Source organism: Notamacropus eugenii, chromosome 5 (assembly GCF_028372415.1).
Source record: "Notamacropus eugenii isolate mMacEug1 chromosome 5, mMacEug1.pri_v2, whole genome shotgun sequence".
NCBI classification, from domain to species: Eukaryota; Metazoa; Chordata; class Mammalia; order Diprotodontia; family Macropodidae; genus Notamacropus; species Notamacropus eugenii.
In genome coordinates, this window is record NC_092876.1 from 10152091 (window position 1) to 10179328 (window position 27238).

Below are 27238 nucleotides of genomic sequence, written 5' to 3' on the forward strand. Positions count from 1 at the left end.
GGATTTCACTCCACTATCATCATACCTCCAGGCTGAGTACCCTCCCTTTCCTCCTTTTTACCTTAATTTTGTGTATTATCTTTCCTCGTTGTAAACTCCTACAGAAGAAAGTTTACCTTTCCTTTTCTTTCTTTTTATTTTTGAGACAATCAGGGTTAAGTGACTTGCCCAGGTTCACACAGCTAGTAAGTGTCCAGGGTTTTGATTTGAACTCAGGTCCTCCTGGCTTGGGAGCTGGCACTCTATCCACTGAGTCACCTAACTCTCCCCTCCCCTCCATTTATATCTCAAGCACTTAGCACAGTGCCTGGTACACAGTAGGAACTTAATATATATTACATATTATAAAACTTCTCCCTGTTGGAATCATCTCTCCTTTTGATAGATGGTTGGTGAATGGTGGAGTCAGGATTTAAATTCTGGTCCTCTGACTCCAGGTACCATGTTATCTTAGAAGCAAAATGTATTTAAAACTAGGAAAACAAATAAACAACTCACACCGAATTTTAAGTAAATGGTATCATAAGCAGATTTTTAAAAATCTGCTAAAACAAGATTTAAGAAGAACAGAAGAGCATTTCTTCTGATACAAGAATAGTGGCACAAACATAGTGTTACACCCATTGTGTAATGAGGCAGCTTAGGCTCATATTGTTGACTGTCCATAGTTTAGGCACTAACAGCTCCACTCTCCAATATACTGACATATCCTAAATAAAACTATTCTTAGTACAGTGCTTGCCACATAGTAAGTACTTAAATGCTTCCTAATTATATTCAAAAAGAAATAAAGGAGTAACTCAGACATTTCCTCATTTGACTGCCTCCATCTAAGTTTGGATGTACAGAAAGAATTTGGCAGAGGTAGAGTAAGCCAAAGGCAACATTTACTTTGTCAGTTTTTCAAAGTAAGATATCAAGACAATGACAGTAACATGAAGTGACCACCAGAGGAAGAAAAGTCCTAATTACTACATACACATATAATTTTGAATTTAGGTGGAGGGGTGACTTTTTACAAATTACCCACACAGAAAAGACAAACAATTCTGTACAAAAAATTGAACGCATTCTCTACGATGTCTTCATTTTGCAGTCATGGTTTGTAGAAATTCTTCATGGTTTACTTGACTAACATGGCCCAATTTGTTTCTCCGATCCTTTCATCACACTATTAACTTCTTTTCAAGATTTGGCATCACAAGATAAGGTTTTGCTGGACCAGTTAGACCTTTTCCTTATTAAACACCTGAATGCATTCCTTATTTCTTGTTTTTTTTTTTCATTTTTTTCTTCCATCATTATCAGAAATTCTACAGAGCCAATGGTAAGCAAAGGATATGTAGTAGGAACTTATGGTTTCATATACAACTGTCTTTTTTAAGCTATTGAAATATTTTGCTAATATTTAAATTTATAAGAAAATTTAAAAACCAGTTGTGATTATATCAAGATCCATCTTATTAATCCTATCCTATGACACAGCTGCTGTAAGTTCTGCCCAGGTGACCTCATCATAGCACTCAATTCCTTTGTTAGAGCACCACACCATGTCAAATAACAAAATATCTTCTTTGAATTCTATAGTCTGCTCTTGTGACTGTTGAGCAGTAACAAGTCTAAGGTGTTCAGATCCTATTCTCCAGGCTCTTTGATGAACAGTTCCATGTGGACCACTAAAACCATTCTCTATCCACTGTACCAGTAACCTGCCACAGCTCAGGTGATCTCCTCTTCTTGTCTAGATAACGATAGTCATTTCCTAACTGGTTGTCCTGATTCTTGGTTATCTCTTCTCCAAATAATCTTCTGCCATGCTGCACATATAATGAACATAGCTGATCTCTCTTCTACTCAAAAGCATTCAGTGATTTCCCACTAGTTGGTGAATCATTCATTCTGGTATTTGAGGTCACTTACCATCAAGTTCCAGCCAGCTTGTCCAGCCATGTTTTATGCTGTCCCCCTTTTTGCATCCGATATCCCCACCAAACAGAATAATGTTTCAGGCCCAATCCCTGTTTTGTATTTTTGCATCTCCATGACTTGACCTCCACAATTCTCATCCATGGAATGAACTTGTTCCTTGTCCCTCACTACGTCCACCTGCTTAAGCACTACTTTCCTTCAAGGCTCAATTCAGACACCACCTTCTCTATGAAACATAATAAAAGCTAGCATTTATATAGTATTATAATGTTTGCAAAGCACTTTACAAATATAATCTCATTTGATCCTCACAACAACCCTGTGAGGTAGGTACTGTTATGATCCTCATTTCACAGTTGAGGAAACTGAGGCAGACAAGTTGAGTAACTTGTCTAGGGTCATAAAGATAGCATCTAATGCAAGACTTGAATTTAAATATTCCTGACTTCAGTTTCAGCACTAAATCCACTGCCCTAACTAGCTGCCCCTAGAGGAAACCTAGATTGTCCCTTGTCATTCAAGTGAAAGTGATTTCTCTCCTCCAAGCTCTCTTAGTATTTTGCTTAGACCTTTCATGTGTACTTGCAATTTGCCCTTTTATCATAGTTATCAGTATACCTGTCCTTTCCCCACTGGAGTGTAGCCTTTCTGAAGGCAGAACCAATTTCACATCTTTTATTAACCCCTAAAATAATGCCTTGAATCTTGTAGGCTCTTAATAAATGTATGGTGAATCTAATTATTTGTTGAAATGTGTTACAGGAAGGTTTGCTTCACGACTTCCAAATGAAGACTGCAATGATAAAGAAGGGAGAATATGGACAGTGATTAGTTGGCTAACATGGTAGCAGGAAATAGGAGTCTAACTTTTGGTATTATGATTCAAGACGCAGGAATGATGGACAAAGTGCATCTAGGAAGGACTAATACCGGGGCCATAAAGAGCATATTTTGGGGGAAATCTTCATTTGATACCAAGGAGCTTGGTGAAAAATGGAGAAAGGGAGAGAGTAAGAAAAGTGCCTAGATACAACTTTTAAACTAGAAACTATAAAAACCAACAGTTACATATGATGAAATTTTAAAAAAGAACAATAGCACTAGAGGTGTCCAATAATGCTAAAAAGCAAATAATTGGACAAAGAGGAAGAAATGACAGAGTATCTATCTAGAGGAAGGCAACTAAGATGGTTAATGGCCTCAATGTTATGCAATTTAAGAATCCACTGAAGCAATCAGAGATGTTTCCCATAGAAGGGAGAAAAGCAAAACTAGGAATGCAGCTAAAATAAAAGATCAGGAAGTCAGGAAGAACTGCATTCAAAATGACACTTAATGGTTAAGTGACCATGCACAAAGTCACTTAAACTCTCCAGGACCCTAAGACACTTTAAGACTGTAAGCTACAGAATATTTGCTGATGTGCACTGGTGGAAAGAATTTTCATATCACGAGTTTCCCACACTAATGAAATAAAATATTATTAATTAAGTCATTAGCTGGAGGGAGGGAGGGAGGGAGGGGAGAGAGAGGAGAGAGAGAGAGAGAGAGAGAGAGAGAGAGAGAGAGAGAGAGAGAGAGAGAGAGAGAGAGAGAGAGAGAGAGATCAAATGGCCAAAGTGAAAATAACCAACGGGAATTTATAATGAACAGACAATGTTCAGAAATCAGAATCAGAAATGACTATACACAATGAGGAGCCTGGAAAGACTGAAAATTTAAAGAAAATGGGTCATTTACAAAAAAATTAATCATATTACCAAAACAAAAAATAGAGGTGCCAGATAGTTCAGTCTTATATGCTGAAATTGAATGAGTCATAATTGAGCTACCAAACAAAAGCTCCTGGTCCAAATGGATAGCAAATGAATTCTTAAAAATATATTTAAGGAGCAGTTTAGAAACTTTTCTCAACAATAAAGAAGGCACTCTACTAATCTCAATTTATGAGACAAAATGGCCCTGACACCCAAACCAGGAAGGGATAAAGGAGAGAAAAAAATCTAAAGATTAATATATTGACGCAAAATATTTAAATAACATTTAACAGAGATTACAGCTATATATCCCAAAGCAACTCATTATGTTCTAGTTGAATTTACACCAGGGATGCAAGGTTAGCACAAGATAAGGAAACCATTACATCTATAGTTTTTCTCCAGCATAAATTTTCTGACATTTAATAAGCCATCTTATCTGTTTGAAGGGTTTCACATATTCATTACACTCATCTTTTGTAAGAATGTATGAGTTATAGCATTCAAGTTGCTGCTGATGACTTTGATTCACTGTATTTAGAGACTTCACTATAGGCGTTTTAATGGCTCTTAAGGTTTGAGTTGTTGTTGAATGCTTTATCACATGCACTACATTCATATAGTTTTTCTTCAATGTAAACTTCATAATAAAATTATGTCATACACTTTCATTCACGGAGATTCTTTCTGATATAAATTATTTTATACTTTTTAAAGATTTGAACTGTTGCTGTAGCATTATCCACATTCATTATACTCACAGTTTTTTATAGTAAGGTTTCTTTGATGACATGGGATATCCTATGACCAAAGATTTTCCCCACATTCATTACATTCATAAGGTTTTTATGTAGTATGAGTCTTCCGATGATAAAAGAAGGATGTCCGACGACTGAAGGTTTTTCCACATTCACTACATTCAAAGGGTTTTGCTCCAGTATGAAGTCTCTGATGTTCACTAAGTCTTTCCTTCCGTGTAAAGGCTTTCCCACATTCACTACATTCATAAGGTATCACTCCAGTATGAATTCTCTGATGTTCACTAAGTCTTTCCTTCCGCGTAAAGGCTTTCCCACATTGGTTGCATACGTAGGGTTTCTCTCCAGTATGAATTTTCATATGTTCATTAAGCTGTCCACTTTGTATGAAGGCTTTGCCACACTCGGTACATTCATAGGGTTTCTCTCCAGTATGTATTTTCTGATGTTCACCAAGTCGTCCCTTATGTGTGAAGGCTTTCCCACAGTGACTACATTTGAAAGGTTTTAGACCAGAATGAATTCTCAGATGTTCAGTAAGTTGTCCACTTTGTGTAAAGGATTTCCCACATTCATCACATTTATGAGGTTTCTCACCGGTATGAATCTTCAGATGCTCAGTAAGCCGTGCCTTCACTATGAAGCCTTTCCCACACTGATCACATTCATAAGGTCTCTCTCCAGTATGAATTTTCAGATGCTCATTAAGTCGTCCTTTCAGTGTGAAGGCTTTCCCACAAAGATCACATTCATAGGGTTTCACTCCACTATGAATTTTCTGATGCCCATTAAGTAGTGCCTTCTTTATAAAAGCCTTCCCACATTGATTACATTTATAAGGTTTCTCTCCTGTATGAACTTTTTGATGGTCAGTAAGGTGTGACTTTTGGATGAAACCTTTTCCACATTCACTACATTTGTGGGGTTTATCTGCTGAATGAATTTTCTTATGATCAGTAAGTCGTCCCTTTCCTGAGAAAGTTTTCCCACATTCATGACATTTATAAGGTTTCTCTCCAGTATGAATTTTTTGATGTTCATGAAGTTGTCCCCTCTGTTTGAAGGCTTTCCCACATTGTTCACATTCATAGGGTTTCTCTCCAGTATGAACATTCTGATGTTCAAGAAGTGTACCCTTCTGTATGAAGGCCTTTCCACATTCATTACATTCGTAGGGCTTGTCTCCTGTATGAACCTTCTGGTGTTCATTAAGTCTTCCTCTTCCAGTGAAGGCTTTACCACATTCATGGCACTTATAAGGCTTCTTTCCTGTATGAACTTTCTGATGTTCATTAAGTCTTCCCTTTGCTGTGAAGGCTCTCCCACATTCATCACACTCAAAGGGTTTTTGTCCATTATGAATTTTCTTATGTTCAGAAAGTCCTGTGCTTCGTGTGAAGGTTTTCCCACATTCATTACATCTATTGCATTTCTCTTTAGTATGGCTTCTCTGATATTCAGTACAGTGCTTCCTGGGCATGTCATCCTTCCTACATTTGTTATCTTTGCCAAGTTTTTCTCCATCAAGTCTTTCATGGTTTTGAGTAGAGTCTGTATGGTTATTGAAAGCTTGCTTATCGTTATTATATTTAGAAATATTCTTCCCAAAGGAGATTCTACTATGTTTAATTAGTTCTGAAAGCTGTTTGAAGAAGCTTTCTCTAGATATGTCACATTTATGGATGCTTCTTTCCCCTTGAACTGACTGTCCTGAAGTAGGTGATGACACTGGGCTACATTTTGTCTCAAATGTACTGCAGTTATGGGCCCTTGGCTCGTTGGCAGTTTTGCTGTGATTGAGTGCTTCCTTCTTAGATGGTTTTTCTAGCTTTTCCTTCTCTATCTTGGACTTGCTATTGACTCCTGACACTTTTCTAAGCTTTGAATCCTGTGAATCATCTTCTGTGAATATTTTCTTAGAGGATTCTTTTGCACAGAGATCCTGCTTTGGAGTTGACTTCTTGGTCCCACAGAGAGTCTTATGATGAAGGGAATCTGAAAAAAAAATCCAAAAAAGCATGATTATTTACTGTTTGCTATGATAGGAGAATGGGAAATGCTTTATAGTATTATAGAATCTCTTTCATCAAGGAGAAAAAAAGCACAATCTGGACATTGCATAAATGAAAAGGGCTTGTTTGTAGACAGTGAGGAATGAGCCAGTAGAGAGGGACAGATTAATAAGTGAAAGAATAGGGATGACAGAGAGAGCGGGCAATCTATTGGAGGAGATGGGATGGAATGGCATCATTTGGATGAATAGATTAGCCTTGATAGGAGTAAGGCCACTTCATCATATGAGACAGGGTGAAAGGAGGAGAGAGGGGCAGAAGGCATCTGAGTGGTAGGAGAAGAGGATGAAGGGAAGAGAAGGAGCTCATGGAGAAAAACCTTGTTTTTTTCTGGAAAATATGAGACAAGGTTCTCAGCTAATGGTAGGGGAAAGGGAAGCCTTGTGAGGTTTGAGGAAGGAAGAAGAGGTTTGAAAGAGCTGCCATGGATAGTGGGATAGTGAGTTGATAAAGGTGATAAAGAAGGATTTCCTGGCAGCAGTGAGGGTCCAGTTGAGGCTGGGTAACATAAATGTCTGTGTGTGTTCATCCTTCATTGCCAAAGAAGACCATGCCATCAGAGAAATGATGACATGACTTACACTTGACTTTGTTCTGAGTGAGGGAGGGATGTGCAGGTCACCAGCCTCACTTCTCCTCCAGAGCCATCTGAATCCAGTGACCAGATATTAATCAGGATGACTGGAGATGACCCAGGATAGGGCAAATGGGGTTAAGTGACTTGCCCAAGGTCACACAGCTAGTGAGTGTCAAGTGTCTGAGGTGAGATTTGAACTCAGGTCCTCCTGACTCCTGCACAGGTGCTCTATCCACTGCACCACCTAGCTGCCCCAAATATAGGTTCAGTGACTTGTCTTGGGTCACACAGCCAGTAAGTGTCTTAGGGAGGTTTTGAACTCAAGTCTATCTGACTCCAAGCCCAGTGCTCTATCCACTGTTCCACGGGCTTCCATTGCCTTGCCTAGTATAAAGCAGAATGAGCTGTCTGGGAAAAGAGTGGATTGCCTTTCCCTGGAGGGTGTGTGTGCTTATGCTGGATGACTTAGGAGACTTGACTCGATGACTTGAAGACCCCATAGTTCCTTTTCAATCCAAATTCTGAGGTGATGATTGGGAATAAGGAAAGAAAAAAGAGCAGCTAGATGGCACAGTGAATAGAATGCTAGACCTGGAGTGAGGAAAACATAAATTGGAATCCAGCCTTAGACACTTACTAGCTGTGTGACCCTGGGCAAGTCACTTAACCCTTTTTCCTTCAGTTTCCTCATCTGTAAAATAAGCTGGAGAAGAAAATGTCAAACCACTCCAGTATCTTTGCCAAGAAAACCCCAAATAGGGTCACAAAGATTTGGACAGGACTGAAACAACTGAACAACAACAAAAAAGGAAAAAGACAAGGAAAATGAAATGCATACTATGTGCCAGAAACTGTGCTGTTTTTTTTATAAATATTATCTCATTTGATCCTCACAACAACCCTGAGAGGTACGTGCTATTACTATCTCTATTTAATAGTTGAGGAAACTGAAGCAACATACATTACGTGGCTTGCTCAGGGTAACAAAGCTAATGAGTATTTGAGGCTAGATTTGAACTCAGGTCTTCTTCGCTCCAGGCCCAGAGCAACACCACCTAGCTACCTCTAGGGAACAGGAAGGAAGGAATGTATATAATATAGTTGGAATGACAAGTATGAGAAAAAGGATGAACCCCCCCTTTCTTGGAGCCTGGAGGTGAACAGGAGGTGAGAGATATCAGAGAAGTGATTTGTTAAGGTTCTATGAAGGCCCTCATGCTAGACCACCTTGGGCCCTTGCAGTCTTTGAGGACCTGACATGTGGCTTGGCTGCTGATTGCAAGAACTTGTGTTTGTCCAGGCCTTTCCTTCCCCCTAGTTTATTATTTATCATTCCTTTTTATTTTTTTAAATTTTGAGTTCCCAAACCTCTTCCTCCCTATAGCCCCTCTCCCACCCATTGAAAAGGCAAGCAATATATTATACATGTAAAATCATGCAAAATATATTTCCATATTAGCTATGTCACAAAAAAGCAAGAAAAAGACAGAAAGACAGAGAAAATTATTCTTATTTGCATTCAGAGTAAATCAGTTCTGTCTCTGGAGGTGAACAGCATTCTTCATCATAAGTCCTTTAGAACTGTCTAGGATCATTCTATTGATGAAAGTAGTCAAGTGTTTCAAAAGTGACCATTGTTTCAGCCTTGCTGATAGCTTCCCTTTGCATCAGTTCATGTAAATCTTCCCAGATTTTTCTGAAACCATCCCCCCTGTCATTTCTTACAGCATAGTAGTATTCCATCACACCCATATACCACAACTTGTTCAACCATTCTTCAACTGATGAGCAACCCCTCAATTTGCAATTCTTTGCCACCACTAAAAGGGCTGCTATAAATATTTTTTTACACATAGATCCTTTTCCTTTTTATTTCATCTCTTTGGGTACAGACCTAGAAATGGTATTGCTGAGTCAAAGGGTGTGCACAGTGTTTGGCCAATCTTGGTTGACTCACTCACCCACCTTTTGGGACATGGCCCACTGGAATCCATGGTACTTGCCCTTGTTCCAGCCGGGAGATCACATCTGGTTTAAAAGATTGAAGCCCTGTTTGTAGAGAAATAAATGGAAAGGTTATGGAGAAAGACAGCCATCTCAGAACCAAAGCCTGCCTTCTTTTCGAGAGTACAATGAGGGTACACTGGGAAGCTTGAAGGGTGGCATAAAGGACCCAGCTTGGAGAATACTACAGATCATATTCCCAGGAAGTATGGTCTGAGGGGAAGGGGATGGGCCCCATTGTTGACTAAGGCTGAAGGAAAAGTAATTCATTTTAACTCACTCTTTCTTCGTGGGGATGGCGGGTGTTTTTAATGTTTTCAGGGAGCTACCCTGATACATTAGGGGAGATATTTTGAGCTGAAAATATAACTCCAGCACAGCAGAGATGCTAGTTCCCAGTTTTGTGCAAAGCAGTGATGTTTCCCCTGTGACCAGGAATCAGACATTTTGGGTCTGGGCTCTGAAGGACTTGGGCATTATTACATGAATTCTTGACTCATCCTGCACATCAGACTAAGACTCAGACCTTCTCTGGCTCCCTGAGCCCTTAACCTCAGCTCTTAGGAAATGAGAAGATAAAGATATCCATTCCAACGGGCAGACAGATTATGAGTTCCAGGAGAAAGTGGTCCTTACCCAAGGAGACCAGGTTCTTATAGTTCTCCAGCATCACATCCCGGTACAGGTCTTTCTGAGCAGGTTTCAGTTGTTTCCACTCAGACCGGGAGAAGTCCACAGACACATCTTCGAAGGTTACCAGTCCCTGAAACATCAGGCACATTCTTGATCACTTGGGAACCATTCATTAACAGGAGCCATAGAGGAGATGGAAGTTGGTAGGAGGGAGAGAGAAAAGTCATCCCACCAAGGAGGACTTCTGAGTTATTGAGGTCAGTTATTGAGAACACAAGGAAAAGGGCCCCACTTAGGCATGCATGTCAAGAGTTTAATTTTGCTGAGTAAGCTCAACCTTACTATTCATCTCCCAAAATATGCCCAAAGGACATAAGTGCTCTATTGAAACTTCCAATGTATACAATTACCATAGACAAGATATAGCTTATAACAAAGCAAGGCTAACACCTCTCAATTCCAAATATTAATTATTAACTTTAATTAAAATAACACTCATTATTCTTGCCAGGGATGTTGTAAGGTTCAAATGAGATAATGGATGTGAATCCTTTTTGTAAATCTTATGAGTACTAAATAAATTCCAGTCGTCAGTGTCAGTGTCAGCGGCAGCAGCAGCACGGCGGCAGCAGCAGCACGGCGGCAGCAGCAGCAGCGCGGTGGCAGCAGCAGCAGCAGCAGCAGCAGCATACAGACAATGGGCCTTCAGTCTGGTGATGACTTCCCTCTCTTCTACTGCATTTCTGAACTCAAGCTATGTTTATAGAGCAAAACTGGAGTATGGTGGTAAATGTTTAGCATCCAGTCTCTCCAAGGAAAATGTATCAAACACATGCTTTTAAATTTAATCTGCATTATTAACACTTTTCTCCAATTTAGACAATCAATCAAACAAAATCATGCCCTAGTTTGTAGTGACTAGGGATTTCTGAGGTGCGGATGCTCATGCTGAAAATGTAATGATATGCAGCAAACTGGTTAGAACCATGCCAATCTTGTTTTGGGCAGAATTACTCAAAGGCAGATCAGGCCCTAAATAAGGTGAGAAAGGCAGTAACAATTCTGGTGTGGCAGGTCCTCACACGTAATCTTCCAAGGCCATTCTCTATGGGTGATACCAGCACAGAGGAGAAAAGGCCTGAAAATCTAATGCCAGCAAGTTGGAATGCAAGGAGAAAGTGACAGGGGCTGGCATGGAGTGTGCACTGCTTGTGTTTAGCTGCCATGGCTGAATGACTGATCACTCTTCTCAGGCTGGTCTCTTCCACATCAAAGAGTTAAGCACCCTAATGCCTCTTCACAGTATGGATTATCAGAGAGGATGAACTTCTTTTGTAAGATGGGAGCAGGGCTTTGATGTGCAAACAAAAAAGAGGAGGATGTTGGAGAGGTAGAGGGGAATCCTTATGTAAGGAGGGAGGTGTGAAGGAGAAAGAATGTACGGAAGAACCACAGAAGCTGACACAGATGGGGTTCTCCAAAAGAAGGCATGTGAGCCGCCCAGATACCTGCCAGAAAGAAGCTCCTCCTTGGCCAACGTGGAGCTGACCACTTTTTCACTGGCTTTCATCATAATTCCATCCTTAGAAAGGGCAAGGGACCAATGATGAAGGCAACCAGTCTCTTGGTTCCGAATCTCTCCAACAAGCCATCCATCAAACATTGACTTATGAGGGAACATGGTCTGTTCCCATGTTCCTCCCAACTGCCCCTCTGAGGACAATGTAAATGCCTTGGTGACAATGTGATAAGTCAGCCACTGAAGATAGAGGTACATCCATCTCTTGATAAATAAATATGAGACAAAGACAAAATCAATGCAAAATGACTCATCTGGAAGACCTTTGATGCCCTGTTCAGCTTCAATGATTGAGAAGTTCTGAGAATGTGGCACCATCTACCAGAACAAGCCAGGTCTCCTGGATGAGAACAATGGGAGCTTACAGCCCTGGATGGAACGTGCCTAGAGCAAAGACACAGGAAAGCAAGAAGCCCTTTCCCTGAATGAGGCCTTGGAATATCAGGAGAGAACATGAACTCCACTCACCTGCATTCTAGCCAAGTGGACTGCAGCTGTCGCTCTTCTCTTATGATCATCCTTCATGTTCTGGTCTCGAGAAGGTGGAGCTGGGAATAGAAAAAGGAATCATGGGGGAGCAATCCTTTCTTGAAAGTGGAGAACTCCTCAGGTCACAGAGCCTTACCCATTGACTGGGTGTGATTCCCTTAGAGAATCCCAAGGGACAGGAACTGGACCTGGGATTTCGCTGGCATTGGGAGCTCCAGGTGAGGAACTCTTTCTACCAGTGCAGGTGGGCACCTTCTCCTCCTCTTTCAGTCTTCTTTATTTATGTTACATTTTGAGTTCTGAGTTGTTTCTCTCCCCCATAATCCTTCATTAGAGAAGGCTTTATTTGACAAAGATAGATTTTATATATATATATATATATATATATATATATATATATATGTGGAACCATACAGTACATACTTCTATAGATCAGTTCTTTCTCTGGGAGTGGACAGCATTTTCCTTAACTCCTTCATAGTTAATATGAATGGTCATATTACTCAAAATAGCTTCATCATTCATAGTCACCCTTTGCTGTTGCTGTATATAACGTTCTCTTAGCTCTGTTCATTTTCCTTGGCATTATTTCTTATAAGTCTTTCTAATGTTTTTTTAAAACCAACCTGCTCACCATTTTCTTACAGTACAGTAGTATTCTATTACAATCGCACATCACAATGTTTTAGTCATTCCTCAATTGATAGGCATCTGCACAATTTCCAATGTTTGTCACCACAAAAAGAGCTGTTAGAAATATTTTAGAACTCATAGGATCTTTTCTTTTTTCCTTGATCATTTTGGGAAACAGACCTTCTAATAAGGGTACACACCATTTTTATAACTCTTTGGGCATAATTCCAAATTGCTGTCTAATATGGTTGGATCAGCTCACAATTCCACCAACAGTGTATTAATGTCCCAACTTCTCCACATTCCCTTCAACATTTGTCATTTTCCCTTTCTATCATTTCAGCCTTCATTTCAGTCTGATAGGTGTAAGATGATATTTCAATGCTATTCAAATGTGCATTTCTCCCCAATCAATAATAATATAGAGCATTTTTCATATGACTATATATAGCTTTGATTTCTTCTTCAAAAATTGCCTGTCCATATCTTTTGACCATTTATCAGTTAGGGAATGACTCATATTCTCTTTTTTAATATCTTATTTCACTCACTTACATGTAAAAGCAATTTTTAACGTTCGTTAAATTTTGAGTTCCAAATTCTATCCCTCCCTCCCTCCCCCTGAGACAATAAGCAATCTAATATAGATTATACATGTGTTTCCATGCAGAACATTTCCAGTTTGTAGAAAAAATGAGAGTGAGAGAGACTCAGAAAGAGACAGAGACAGAGAGAAAAGAAGGAGAAGAAGAAAAATAGTATGCTTCAGTCTATCTTTAGACTCCATTAGTTCTTTTTCTGGAGATGGACAACATTTTTCATCACGAGTTCTTTGGGATTGTCTTGGATCACTGTATTGCTGAAGACAGCTAAAGAATGCCTCGTATTCCTATAAATGTGACTCAGTTCTCTATATATTTGAGATATGAGGCTTTGAACTAAGAAACTAGTTATAAAAATTTCCTCCCTAATTTTCTGTTTTCCTTTTAATCTTGGCTATTTTGGTTTTATTCTTACAAAAACGTTTAATGTAATCAAAGTTATCTGTTTTATATTACCCAATGCTCTTTATTGCTTATTTATTCATAAATTCCTTTTCTATCCACTGGTCTGACAGGTAATATGTTTCATGCTCCTCTAATTTACTTATGATATCTCCTTTTATGTTTATGTCATGTACCCATTTTGACTGTATCTTACTCTAATAAATGGTGTAAATACTGGTCTATACCTAATTTCTGCCAGATGGCTTTCCAGTTTTCCTAGCAATTTTTACCAAATAGTGAGTTCTTATTCCCAAAGGTTAGATCTCTATGCTTATCAAACATGAGGTCACTACAGTCATTTACTACTATGTATATACCTAACCTATTTCACTGATCCACCACTCTGTTTCTTAGCCATTAACAGATAGTTTTGATAATTGCCACCTTACAATACACATGTAAGCCATTCTAAAGTCAAAACCGAACTGTATGTACCATTTAGATGATTTCAGGACAAGATAGTAGAAGGCTTTTGGAAAGAAAGGTTTCCAAGAATATTCCTGATAATTAATGCTAATAGTACTATGCTCCTTCATCTTCTCCTGGGAATAAATAGCATGTTTTTATACGGAGTAGAGTGGGGAGAAAACTGAGTTGGGATGGGATATGTAGAAGCACCATCAAAGGTACTCAACATTCACACCCATTGTGTGAGCTGGGGGGATCTTCCATCCCCTACTGTATATCCACAGAATAGAGGCAATGAGGTGGTTCTGGGACAGGAGGTGGCAGAAAATGTCAGTGCCATATTACATGAAAGATTCCCTCCAGACTTTCTTGATTATGCAGAATAGGTGAATAGAGTTGAAGGCAGACCCTAAAGAGTGGAAAGAAGACTCAGGCACTGGGAATGAAGCTCATGTATCCGTAATGAAATTCTTCAGAAAGGCCAGGAAAGGCCATGCTGTTACCTCAAACTATTATCAGGTGTCTAACTGACATATGTTACACCACCTCTCTTCTCCTCAACCAGGTGTGACTTATTAACAAGTTTCCTTCTATACTCCAAGGAGATCAAGGACAGAGGGAAAGGACCCATATGTACAAAAAATATTTAAACCAGCTCTTTTGTAGGTCCAGGAACTAAAACCTGAGGGGGTGTGCATCAAGTTAGGAATGGCTAAACAAGTAATGGTACATAAATGTCATGGAATAGGACTGTCCCCTAAGCAACGATGAAGAGAGTAGTTTCAGGGAAACCCAGGAAGACCTGTATGAACTGATACAGAGGGAAGTCAGCAGAACACTTTATACCATGACAATAATATAATAAAGACATATCTATAATAAAAAAGGAACTTTGAAAGACTTGGGAACTCTGATCAATGCAACAATCAGTCACAACTCTAGAGGTCTGATTGTGCATTCTATGCATTATACCTCCTCATTGTCTACATTTTTATTACAGGCAAAGATGAAAACATAAATGGTAAATTATTATGTTGAATTTTTAAGACACAAGATCTTAAAAATGGCTAATGTTTGTTAGTACTTACTGGTGTTTGAAAACACTTTTCACACACTGTCTCATTTGAGTTTAACAACTCTACAAGGTAGGTATCCTAAGGATTACGTTTTGGGATGGAAACTAATGTTAGATAAATTAAGTGACATGCCCAAAGTCATGCAGCTAATTAAGTTTCAATAGCAGGATTTGAACCTAGGCTTCTTCTGACTTGAAATCCAGCAAACATTCCCCTATGCTCTCTTGTTTCCCATAACCCTACGGTAACTGACTGACTATCCTAAGATGCAATTTAATAATAACCAGCCAAGTCCTTCATTAAATACTGCATGTGAAGGCAATCTGATGGTCTTAATAAGTTGATTATTATATATTATAATTGTTATTAATAATATCGATTTAATACTTTAAAGTTTGCAAAACACTTTACAAATATTATCTCATCTTAGCCTCACAGTAACACTGGGAGGTAAATACTATTATTATCCCCATTTTACATGTGGGGAAACTGAGGCAGGTTAAGTGACTTGCTCAACCACACAACTATCAGGTGTCTGAGGATGGACTTGAACTCAGGTCTCTCAGACAACTCTGGATGGCGAGTTTAATAGGAGCCAACAGTGAGACATGACAGCCATAGAGCTCCTCACAGGAAGGCTGCATAGGGTCCAGAAGGGAAGTCATCACCCTGTTACTGATGCTCCATTTGGGTACCATTTTTTAGGAAGAAGACTGGCCAGCTCAAAGGATGTGATCATGTTGGTGAGGGAAGGAGACTCCCTGGCAAGCATGGGATGATCTTGCTCCTTTTGAGTTTTCTGTTTCCTCTTTCCAACCCTGTGGAGATGGAGATGAGGCCTAGTATTTTCTCACCTTTGTCCTTGTGCATCTTCATCCCTGATGTCTTCTCAATGCTCTCCCTTTCCCCAGGGGCCACTCCAAGATCAGCTCTCTCCTGGCTCTGACTGGTCAGAAGAAAGGCCTCAAGAAGAGAACTGGATGTTTTTTCCCAGAGTTCTGTCTTTACTTTCCTGCAGAACTGGAGTCTGGGGGTCAAACCAAAATCACTTCAATTCAGTAACCATTTATCAGGCCCACATGAAAGCATTTCTTGCCCCCAGTGGGCTTACATTCTCCTAGGGCAGGGGAGGAGAGTGTGGTACCATATGTACACAAGAGGTAAAAAAACTTCAGTAAGAGCAGTGACAACCAGGGAACTGGGAAGCATTCATGGAGGAGGCAGCCACAGAGCTAAAGATTCAAAACTTCTGAGGCATATGATAAGCAAGAGAAATAGGAGAGCCCCGAGGTGCATTACCGAGTGCTGGGAGCCCTGTTTGGTGGATGTCTGGGGTACAAGAGGGAAAATGGTACATAATAAGCCAAGAAGTTGTAATAGTAATTTAAATGGAAAGATCTTTCTCATTAATTGATAGGCCCATATGATCTGCTTAAATCACCTGGAAGTCTGGGTCACATGTGGTGGAGGAGCTTGCTACAGAGGTGGAACAGGAAGGATAGAGCAGAACTGAGAGGAAGTGAGTGAGTGGGGTCAGGTCAGAGGGGAAAGAGCATAGGCCAACTGACACAGGCCCAACTGACACATTGCGACAGTTGATAGTGAGAAGGCCCTGGCTGAGGGACGGAAGGTTTGAGAATGGCTTTGCCCTCTGCTATGATCATGTTTATTAACTTCTTTGTCAGCATGATGGATTTTTCTTTCTGGTTCTGGTGTTTAAATAAATGTTTTTCTTCTGTCTTCTATATGGAGAATCTTTTATATTTTGTGATTGAGCACTATGCTGACATATTCATAGTCACCACCAGTCCTGTGACTATGGAGCCAGGAATGCTGCAGAGGGCATTAGAGGCCACACCCACGAGTTTGTGTGCTAGGCTGGAGGCATTAGGAAGTCACTGAAACCATGTCCACAAGGGAGAGGCCCTGTGTGCCTCAGGAACACTGTTGGGGCACTGGTGTAGTATTGCTGTTAGAGGTTGAAGTCTACTTTCTGTCCCTCAGAATGACTAAGGTGACAGAATGTGTTGGAGAGACTGAGGAAAAATAGGCACATTTATACCTCAGGCTCCACTTACTGGAGAAGTTAGGAATGGTCCAGCCATTAAGGGAAACAATCTGGGATCAAACCAAAAAAGGCATCAAACTGTACATATCCTGTGACTCAATGGTACTAGTAGGCTTATTTGTCAGAAATTAAAGAGGCCAAGGATTCATGTGTACAGAAATAATAATAATTATAATAATTTGGGGAGCCAGTTGTATTTGACTATGACCCCATTTAGGGTTTTCCTGGCCAAGATGCTTAACTGGTTTGTCATTTCTTTGTCCTTGCTCATTTCACAGATGAGGACACTGAGGCTGGCGGGATGAAATGACTTGCTCAGGGTCACAAAGCCAGTAAGTGTCTGAGGCCAGATTTGAATTGTACTCTTGTCTCCTGCACCACTGAGAAATAATTATAGTAGTTCTTTTTGTAAAACTGAGAACCAATAAATGATGTCATATGATTTAAAATAACTACAGAATATATAAAATACTTGGCAGTCTACCTGTGAGATATATTCAGGAACTCTATGAGTACAACTACAAAACATTCTTTATAGAGATAAAGGCCAACATAAATAATTGGAGAAATATTAATTGCTCATGGGTAAGCTGAACCAGGGCTGCTAGGTGTCACCCTAGGGCAGAGAGCACAGAGCCTGAAGTCAGGAAGGCTCATCTTCCTGAGTTCAAATCTGGCCTCAGACACTTACTAGTTGTGTGATCCTGGGCAAGTCACTTAACCCTGTTTGTCTCAGTTTCCTTGTTTGTAAAATGAGTCAGTAAGGGAAATGGCAAACAACTCCAGTATCTTGGTCAAGAGAACCCCAAAATGGGGTCATGAAGAGTAGGACATGGCTGAAAATGACAGAATAACAATAACAAACAAACCAACATAAGAATGATGAATGACAATACTGCCCAAATGAATTCACTTAACTCAAAGCCACACCAATTAACTACCAAAGGTTTATTTTGTAGAGCTAATAAAACTATTAATAAAGTTCATCTGGAAGAAAAAAATATCAAGAATCTCAAGGATATGACTGATAACTGAACAATAACAAATTAAACACCAAAAACAGAATTTTCAAAATCAAAGGAGAGAGGAATAAAATTCAAAGTTAAAAAACTACACCATTAAATTAATAAATAAAATTAGTGGGTTATATTCTAAAAGAACCCCAATGAAACAGATAAACCATTGGTTAATCTGATTAAAGAAGAAAGAAAACCAAATTGCCAGTATCAAAAATGAAATGAGTGAATGCATCACTAATGAAGATGAAATAAAAGCAATTATTGGGAATTATTCTGCCCAATTAGGTACCAATAAAACTGACAAGCTAAGCTAAATTAATGAATATTTACCACAATATAAATTTCCCAGATTAACAGAAGAGAAAATAGAACACTTGAAGAACCTTATCTTAGAAAAAAGAAATTGAACAAGTCATAAATGTGCTCCCTGAGAAAAAACCTCGAGGACCAAATGGATTAACAAGTGAATTCAAACAAACATTTTAAGAACAATTAATTCTAATACTATATAAACTATTTGGAAAAATAGGAAAAGAAATAGTCCTACCAAATTCTTTTTGTTACACAAATACGGTTTTGATACCTAAACCAGGGAGAGCAAAATCAAAGAAAGATAACCAAAGACCAATTTCCCTAATGAATACTGGTGCAAAAATTTTAAATAAAATACTAGCAAGGAGCGTACAGCAATGTATTATAAAGATCACACACTATGACCAGTTGGGATTCGTACCAGCAATGGGGACCTGGTTCAATATTATGAAAACTATAAGTATAATTGATCATACCAATATCAAAAACAACAAATCATATGATTATATCAGTAGAAACAGAAAAAGCTTTTGAAAAAATAAAACATTCATTTCAATTAAAAACACTAGAAAACACAGGAATAAATGGAGTTTTCCTTAAAATGATAAGCAGTATCTATTTAAAATTAACAACAAGTGTTATGTGTAATTGGAATAAAATAGAAGCTTTCCCAGTAAGATCAGAAGTGAAACAAGCATGACCATTATCACCATTAATATTTAATATTATACCAGAAGTGTTAGCCATTGCAATAAGACCAGAAAGAGAAATTGAATGAATAAGAACAGGCAACAAGGAAACAACTTTAGCAAAGTTGTGGGATATAAAATAATTCCACATGAATCATCAGCATTTCTATATTTTACTAACAAAACCCGGCAGGAAGAGATAAAAAGAGAAATTCCATGTAAGATAGCTGCAGACAGTATAAAATACTAAGGAGTCAACCTTCCAAGACATGCACAGGAAGTATATGAACACAGTTACAAAACATTTTTCATACAAATACACAATTAAACAATTGGAGAAATATAAACTGCTCGTTGGTAGGCTGAGCCAATATAATAAAAATGATGATTCCACCTAAGTTAACTTACTTATTGAGTGTAATACCACCAAACTACCAAAGAATTATTTTGTAGAGCTAGGAAAAATAATAATAAAATTCATCTGGAAGAGCAAAATGACAAAAATATCAAGGGAATCACTGAAAAAAAGTGAAGGAAGGTGACTTGGCAGTATAGATTTCAAAAGCAGTAATCCTCAAAATAATATGATATTAGATAAGAAACAAGAATTGGTGATTAGTGGAACAGATTAAGTACACAATAACCATAGTAAACTATTGTTTGATAAACCCAGAGATCCAGCTTTGGGGGCAAGAACTCACAATTTTACAAAAACTTCTAGGAAAACTGTAAAGCAGTCTGGCAGAAACTAGGTGTAGATCAACATCTCCTACCATATACCATAATAAGGTCCAGATTATCTCATGATTTAGACATAAAGGGTAATACCCTAATTAAATCAGGGCAGCATAGGAAAATTACCTATCAGATCTATGGATAAGGGAAGAATTTATGACCAAACAAGAGATAGGAAGATTTACCTATCCTCCTTACAGAGGAGGTAAAATGGATAGTTTTGATCACATGAAATAAAAGCTTTTACATGAACAAAGCAAATGTAGTCAAAAGTAGAAGGAAAACAGGAAACTGGGAAATGAAATTTATAGCAAGTTTATCTCATAGAGGTCTCATTCCTCAAATACATATAGAACTGATCCAAGTTTATAAAAATAGGAGCCATTTTCAATTGATAGATGGTCAAAGAATATGAACAGTTTTCAGAAGAAATCAAAGCTATCAAAGCTATAGAGCTATTATTCTATGAAAAAATGTTCTAAATCAATATTGATTAGAGAAATGCACATTAAACAACTGAGGTACCACCTCACAACTGTCAGATTGCTAACATGACAGAAATGTTACATGACAAATACAGGAGGAGATGTGTAAAAATAGGGACACCAATGCACTGTTGGTGAAGTTGTGAACTGGTTCAACTATTCTGGAGAACAGTATGAAACTATGCCCAAAGGGATAAAACTGTGCATACCCTTTAGCTCAGCAATATCTTTATTAGATCTATAATCCAAGAAAATTAAAGAAAAAAGGAAAAGGACCTATATGTACAAAAATATTTATAGCATCTTTTTTTGTGGCAGCAAAGAACTGGAAATTGAGGGAATGCCAACCAACTGGGGAATGGCTAAACAGGTATATGATTGTGATGGAATATTATTATGCTATAAGAAATGATGAGAGATTTCAGAAAAACCTGGGAAGACTTACATGAATTGATGCAAAGTGAAATGAGCAGAACCAGGAAAGCATGGTACACAGTAACAACAATTTATAAAGATTATCATCTATGAAAGACTTAGCTACTCTTCTCAACACAATGATCCAAGATAATTCCAAAGGACTCATAATGAAAAATATTATGCACATTCACAGAGAGAACGGATGAACAAAGTACACATTGAAGCATATTTTAAAAATTTTGTTTTTCTTGTCTTTTTAAACAACATGGCTAATATGGAAATAATATGGAAACATATAAGGAAAAATATGGACATATATCAATTGTATATGAAATGAAGTACATGGAAACATATGTAATATGTAATAATATGGGAATATGGAAGTGTTTTACATGACGTCACATGTATCATGTTGCTTGCCCCTTCTCAGTGGACAGGAGGAGTAATGGAAAGAGGGAGAAAATTTGGAACTCCAAATTTAAAAAATGAATGTTAAAAAACAAACAAGAACATAATGGAATATTACTGTCCTGTAAAAAACAATGAATATGGTGACTATAGAGAAGCATGGAAGGCCTTACATGGATTGATGAAGTAAGTGAACCCAAGACTATAGTATACACAGTGATGACAATGTCAGTGAAAAGAACCTATACCTCAAAATACAGAATGAATGGTGTAGAATTACAACAAACAAACCTAACACCAGGGAAGAGACAGGAGAAGACACCTCCTCTAACTTCTTTGCAGTGGTGGGAGATCCATAGTTGTGGAGCATTGCCTATATTTTATTTTTTTCAATGAATTAATTGGTTTAGTTGATTTTTTTTTCTTTCTCTTTTTTTTTTTCCAGCCAAAGTAAAAGAAAGTTTATTGAAGGTTGACCATATTGGGTTGACTCTTAAGGACCCTAAGTATTGTGATGCTTGTATCAACAAGTGGGCCAGATAGAATCTCAGCTAGACAGTCTTGAGCTGGATTGAATCTGAGTGCCTTCATGGAAGTGAGATGCAACTTACATACAGAAGGTCTGTGGGAAAGATCTTTCTCTTTCTCTTCTAAGGAAATTATTTGTTTTATGGGATGGCTCTCTGAGTGAGGGAAGTGGGGGGAAAGTGATCCAGGAGGAAATCTGAGCCACATTAAAAAACAAAAAAAACCCAATAAAATTTATTTTAAGCAAAAAAAGTTAAATGTTGAATTTATTTACACATTTGGAAAGAAAATGAAGCTGATTCGTAGTTTCATATACAATCCTCTCTTTATATATGTATATATGTATGTATATACATACAACACACACACATGAGTATACATGCATAGTTATAGGCAATATAGGTACATGTGAGCTTTATATGTACAATGTACATATATACATATATGCTATAAATTTTACTTCCCAGTTTCCTGTTTTCCTTCTACTTTTGGCTACATTGGTTTTGTTTGTGAAAAACTTTAATTTCATTTAATCAAAATTATTCATTCTACCTTTTCCATTGAGAGGATAGGTACATCCTCTCTTCTGTTTGGTCATAAACAACACACACACACGCATACATATATATGTGCGTTAAGTTTCTGTTAAGTTCAGAATAAAGAAATACATTGCTTTTAGACAACTGAACATGATGCTGGAGGTTTTAATGGACTGCAAACTCACTATGAGCTAGTGGGTTATGGGACAGCTCAAGAAAGCAGTGCTGCTTTGGTGTGAGCATGGAGAGGCACAGATTCCAGGAATAAGGAAGTGTAAGTATTAGCACAGTAGCCAGCACATAGTAGGTGCTTGCTGCAACAATGCTTGTTGACTCACAAAATATAAATGCAGCCTTAGAAGTCTACATATAATAAACACAATTTAACTTAGCTTGGCCTCACACACATAGAGGGAAAGAAATAAAAGTAGAAGAGGACACTCAGGAAGAGACACTAGGTTGTGCACGGAGTGGGAAAGAGATCATGGAAGATGGCTAGAGAGAGAGGCTGGATCTGAGATTTCAAGGGTGCAAAGAATCCGGGGTGAGGGATCTCCCTCTATTTGACCTTTTAGCATTAGTTACCTGCCCCGAACACTGAGGTTGGTGACTTGCTTAGAGTAACATAGCTAGTAAGAGCCTTAGAGGCAGGACCTGAGGCCAGGTCTTCCTGGCTTTCTATTTACTTCAGGAGATTTGATTTGCAGCAAGAAACCACCATAGAGATCACTTCCTCCCTTGTTTTAGAGATGAGGAAACAGACCCAGAATTGAAGAGATCGCACTAGTGGGGACCAAATAAGAGAAGACATGAATTGGAGGGGCAGCGCTGATGATGGTGGCTTGGGATAAAGATGAAACAAGAGGGCAGAGGGAGGACACAGCAGGTAGGTGGGAGAGGCCACCTTCCCCTGATGACCCATTCCTCTCTCATGATGCTCTGTCTGCTCACAACCAGGGTACACCCACATCTCAGGCCCGAAGGCTGACAGTCTGGATAGCCAGCCCCTCAGCCTGCTTCCATCAGGCCTCCCTGTCCTGTCTCAGGGGACATTGGTGCCCCTACAGCCCAAGACTGCGACGAGATGCAACAATGTATCAAGAGCCGAGGGGAAGCCCGGGTCTCTCCCCGGTCCTCACTGTACCTTTCCTGCCTGCAGAGCTGCAGAGCTGCAGGGCCCACAGCCTGAGGCTACCCAGGCCCCAAACCTTCCCAAGCCTACCTGCCCCGGACCAGACGTCCACGCGGGACACGGAAACTCCCAGCTTCCTCCAGAGCCCTCCGGCTGCACGCACACCTCGCCCGGCTCCATCCCCGGCCGGGGTACCTGGCACCCATCCTCCCCCCGCCCCTCGTTGGCATTCTCCAGCCGATGGGCACCCCCCCCATTGCAAACCTGCCCTCCCCCGGCACCCCGTTACACACCAGCCATCCCCCCCCCCCCCCCACGTTCCCGTGGCAGGCAGCGGTTACACACTCACCGCCCCGGCGGTCCCGCGGTCCCGCGGTCCCGTAGGATGCAGGCCGGCCAGGGCTCCACACCCGCGCTCTCCCCGCCCCCAGCCGGCTCCGGACACATCCGCCTACCTGTTGCCCCTGGTAACCGCCGGCGCTCCGGTTTCCCCGGGTTACCGGGCCTCCCGCCTCTGCTCGCGGCGAACCCGCCCTCCGGCTGCCCCGGGTTACTCGGCCCCCTCCCCCGCGCACGGCGAACCCGCCCTCCGGCTGCCCTGGGTTACGGGCCCAGACCCTCTCCGCACTGCACACCCCCCTCCCCCCTCCCCCGCGCTGGGCGCGCCCCTCCCCCACCCCTTTCCCAGCCGCTGGCAGCCGCCCCGGAGGGTTCACTGCCCGTTCCCTCCCGCTGCTCTGCACCTACGTCCTGCCGTGCCCCCCGCCGCCATGCCCCGGCAGCCTCTCGGCCACGCCGCCTCCCCCGGCGGCTTCAGTCGCTGGGGATCGGGAGCCTCACCAGCGAGCGCGCAGGCGCACGTCCTCTCCTTCCCCCTCCCCCATGGGGACAAAGCCGCCCCCGCTAAGCCCCCCCCACTCTGCGCCTGCGCCCTACAGACTCTCCTACAGCTGGATTCCAGGAAAGGGGCGGGGCTTCTGCCGAGCGGATGACGTCACCCATCCAGGGCGCCGTTCCCCTCCCCTTCCTCGTTCCCACCCATGTGGCTCTGCACGTGTACTGAGCAATTATTGAGCACCTGCTGGGAGCGCATTGCCCTGCTTCTTCCAGAGACGGGGAGAAAGAAAGAAGTTAATGGGCCCCGAGTCTGATGGGGACTAGCAGGGTCCCATGCAGTGCGGCAGCCAAGTCATGGCCTCAGTTTCCCCCTCTGCCCATCAGACAGTTTCCTCCAGGGTCTCCAGAGCCCCGTCTGCTTTCATTCAATAATTATAGGGCTTTTCTCCAGTCTCATTCCTCTGATCCCATGGAAAGGCTGAGCCGGAGGTGAAACATCCCCAGCATTCCCCCCACTAAAGGCTCTCTCCCATCATGAATTCTTTCATGGGTAACGCAGGAGGCAAAGAAGGCGAGGACATCCCTCATTCCTCCCCCAGCAGGATTTCTCTCCAGTTTGAGTTCTCTGATGTCAAGGGAGGGCTGAGCCTGGGGTGAAACCTCCTCCACCATCCCCATATTCATAGAGCTCTCCAGTACGGAAAGAAGAGGAATACTGGGTGAAGACCTTCTACATCCTTTGCATTTATGTAGAGATGATATTTAATATCCTTTTTGGACTTTAATAAGGACTAGAGCTTGAATTAAGAAGAGCCTGGACCTCACAGTCTCTATTCTCTGAAGTAAACTCAGAGAATACCTCTTCCTATGTCAACAAGTTCAGATGGGGCTGACTTAGCATCCCTTATGAGACCCTGAACCTGAGACACTATCTTGAATAGTGGGACTTTTTTTTATTATCTTGTACTATGTACATAGTACTAGTAACGACATAGTACATAGTGCTATGTTATGACATGTTATTGATAGAGAACACACATGTTCTGAGTTGGAATTTCAATCGACACTTTGTCAACTCTCTTATTGTATTAAGAACCTATCCAATTAAGAAATTCCTTTCTCGTGGTATAGTTAATCATTCATGGAGACCATAAATCTGAAGGACACAGACAACCTTGAATTGTCCTAAAACAGATTTAAGCCTGGTCATTCTTGTATTAGTCAGTCAAAAGTTTTTCTGGCTCCATGATCATGTGACCACTGGCTTTAAGGGAATAAACAATATGCATTTAACCTATTTGCCTTTTTTAAACAAACTTTTCAGGTCAACAGTGGTTTCCCTCTAGTATGAATACTTGGAATTCCAATAAGGTGTGTATGCCCACTGAAGCTTTTCCACATTCCTTGTAATCACAAGATTTCTCTCCTCTCCATAGTATTTTTTATTGGGTAAGAGCTAGGTGGGAACTGGAGAGATTGCTGTATTTATTATTACTTGATGCTTTTATGTGCCTAAAGGTGCTTTGACTAAAACTCCCAAGGGAATGGCTTCCCTGCCCAGTTATGGATAATGGTCAATTGTTAGGAATCTCTCTCCTTGGAGAGCAATTTCCTTGAATTCTCCCCTATGAGCTTTCCTACATGGTTCTATAACTTCATCTCTTGCACAAGACATGTCCTAAATGTGTGCCTTTGGGGCACAACCCCATGGAGTCTCTCCAGTAATGACTCCATGATTTTCTTCCTTCTTGCTCTGGAGGTGAATCCTGTTTCTCAAATCTAGTAGTGACTTTCCCAGGCTGAAAGAAAGGGAGAAAGAAAATCATTTGAATACAATTGTTTAGGAATTTCAAGGAGTTGTGCTAACTCTTATTAGAATCATGAATTTCCTCTGGTCCATAGAGAATTGACAAGCAAGAATCATAATTTCATTTCAGGTTTTACTGTAAGAGGTAGAGTGTTTAGGACTAAGTCCCATTATACAGTGTCCTAATCAGATTAAATTTGCATTATGGGGATGCAGTTCTGGGGATGGCATTTTAGGAAGGACTTCGATAAGGCAGAGAGCTGTCTGTGAGTGGTGGGGGACAAAGAGGCAGCCAGGAAAGTGTAAGATCTCAAATTCAACAGATGAATAAACTTAGAATAGTTAACCCGGAGAAGGCTTCAAAAGGAAGACAAGAGGAGTCTTTTTGTGTAAGAGGGATTGTCTAAAGGAAAAGGAATTATTTGTGTCCTGTGCCCCCACCAGATGAAACGGGAGTAATACATGGAAGTTAAAAAAAGGCACTGTTGGGATTTGCACAAAAAATACTCAGATGTGTGCCAGAGGGGAATGAGCTGTCTTGGGATCTCCTAGCCACCTCTCACTGGAAGTTCTATTCTGAAGACTGGTCACTTTTTCAAGTATGACATAGAGGGCCATCTTGTTCATGTATAAGTTGGGCAAAATGGCCTCTGAAGTCCTTCTGTCAAGTCTGAAATCCTGTGAATTCGTAAACAGTCTAAAATCCTCCAACTGTAAGGGACCTTGGAGATCACATTTTGTGAGTCTCACCTTTTACAGATCAGGGAACCCAAGACCCAGAGGTCCCAAAGTAAGTTTGTAGTTGAGTTGAGACTATAGCCCAGGCCTCCTGATTCAAGTTGCCACATGGAAGAAAGAGTAGTCCTCTATGAGCAATGCAGAATTTCAGTAGCTCAAAAGAAACATGAGATGTGCAAATTTAGAGCTATCTCCACTCTAAATGTTCATGTGGACTATTTGTGTCTGACCTGTGGTAGAACCTTCCAATCTTGTTAGCCACAGTCAGAAGCACTGTACCTTGACCCCAATATGGTGATGTCATTTTGGTCCCCTTTGAGCAGGAAGGATGACCACCACCCACTGATTCAACTTCCAGAACTTTTCCCAATACACCACACACCTAATCCCTGTGTGGCTCTAGATGAAACTGGTTTGTAATGGACATAGATGTTTTGTTTGCTTGTTTGTTTTGCCTGGATCTGCCAGTTCATCCACATAGTGCACTTCTGTTGAAGTTTTATATTAATACTGATCCTTTAAGTACAATGTAATTTTGTTGTTACTCTCAGTTGTGAATTTGT

General features: G+C 40.4%; 1 protein-coding gene across 6 annotated transcripts; it reads right to left on the minus strand.

The window, feature by feature from the left end:
* Positions 1–865: 865 nt before the first annotated feature.
* LOC140503302 (uncharacterized) lies at positions 866–24178 on the minus strand. Of its 6 annotated transcripts, none has more exons than XM_072607181.1 (6): positions 24134–24178; positions 15816–15988; positions 11778–11857; positions 9734–9860; positions 9059–9142; positions 866–6439 (listed from the first exon to the last, which is right to left on the minus strand). In XM_072607181.1, the coding sequence occupies exons 2-6, from the start codon at positions 15835–15837 to the stop codon at positions 4533–4535; spliced, it is 2220 nt and encodes a 739-aa protein (XP_072463282.1). In that variant the 5' UTR covers positions 15838–15988; positions 24134–24178; the 3' UTR covers positions 866–4532. The 6 variants fall into 6 exon arrangements, with proteins under 6 accessions (XP_072463282.1, XP_072463281.1, XP_072463283.1 ...); XM_072607180.1 differs by having other exon boundaries at positions 24041–24178; XM_072607182.1 differs by lacking the exon at positions 24134–24178 and adding an exon at positions 23749–23803.
* Positions 24179–27238: the final 3060 nt, after the last annotated feature.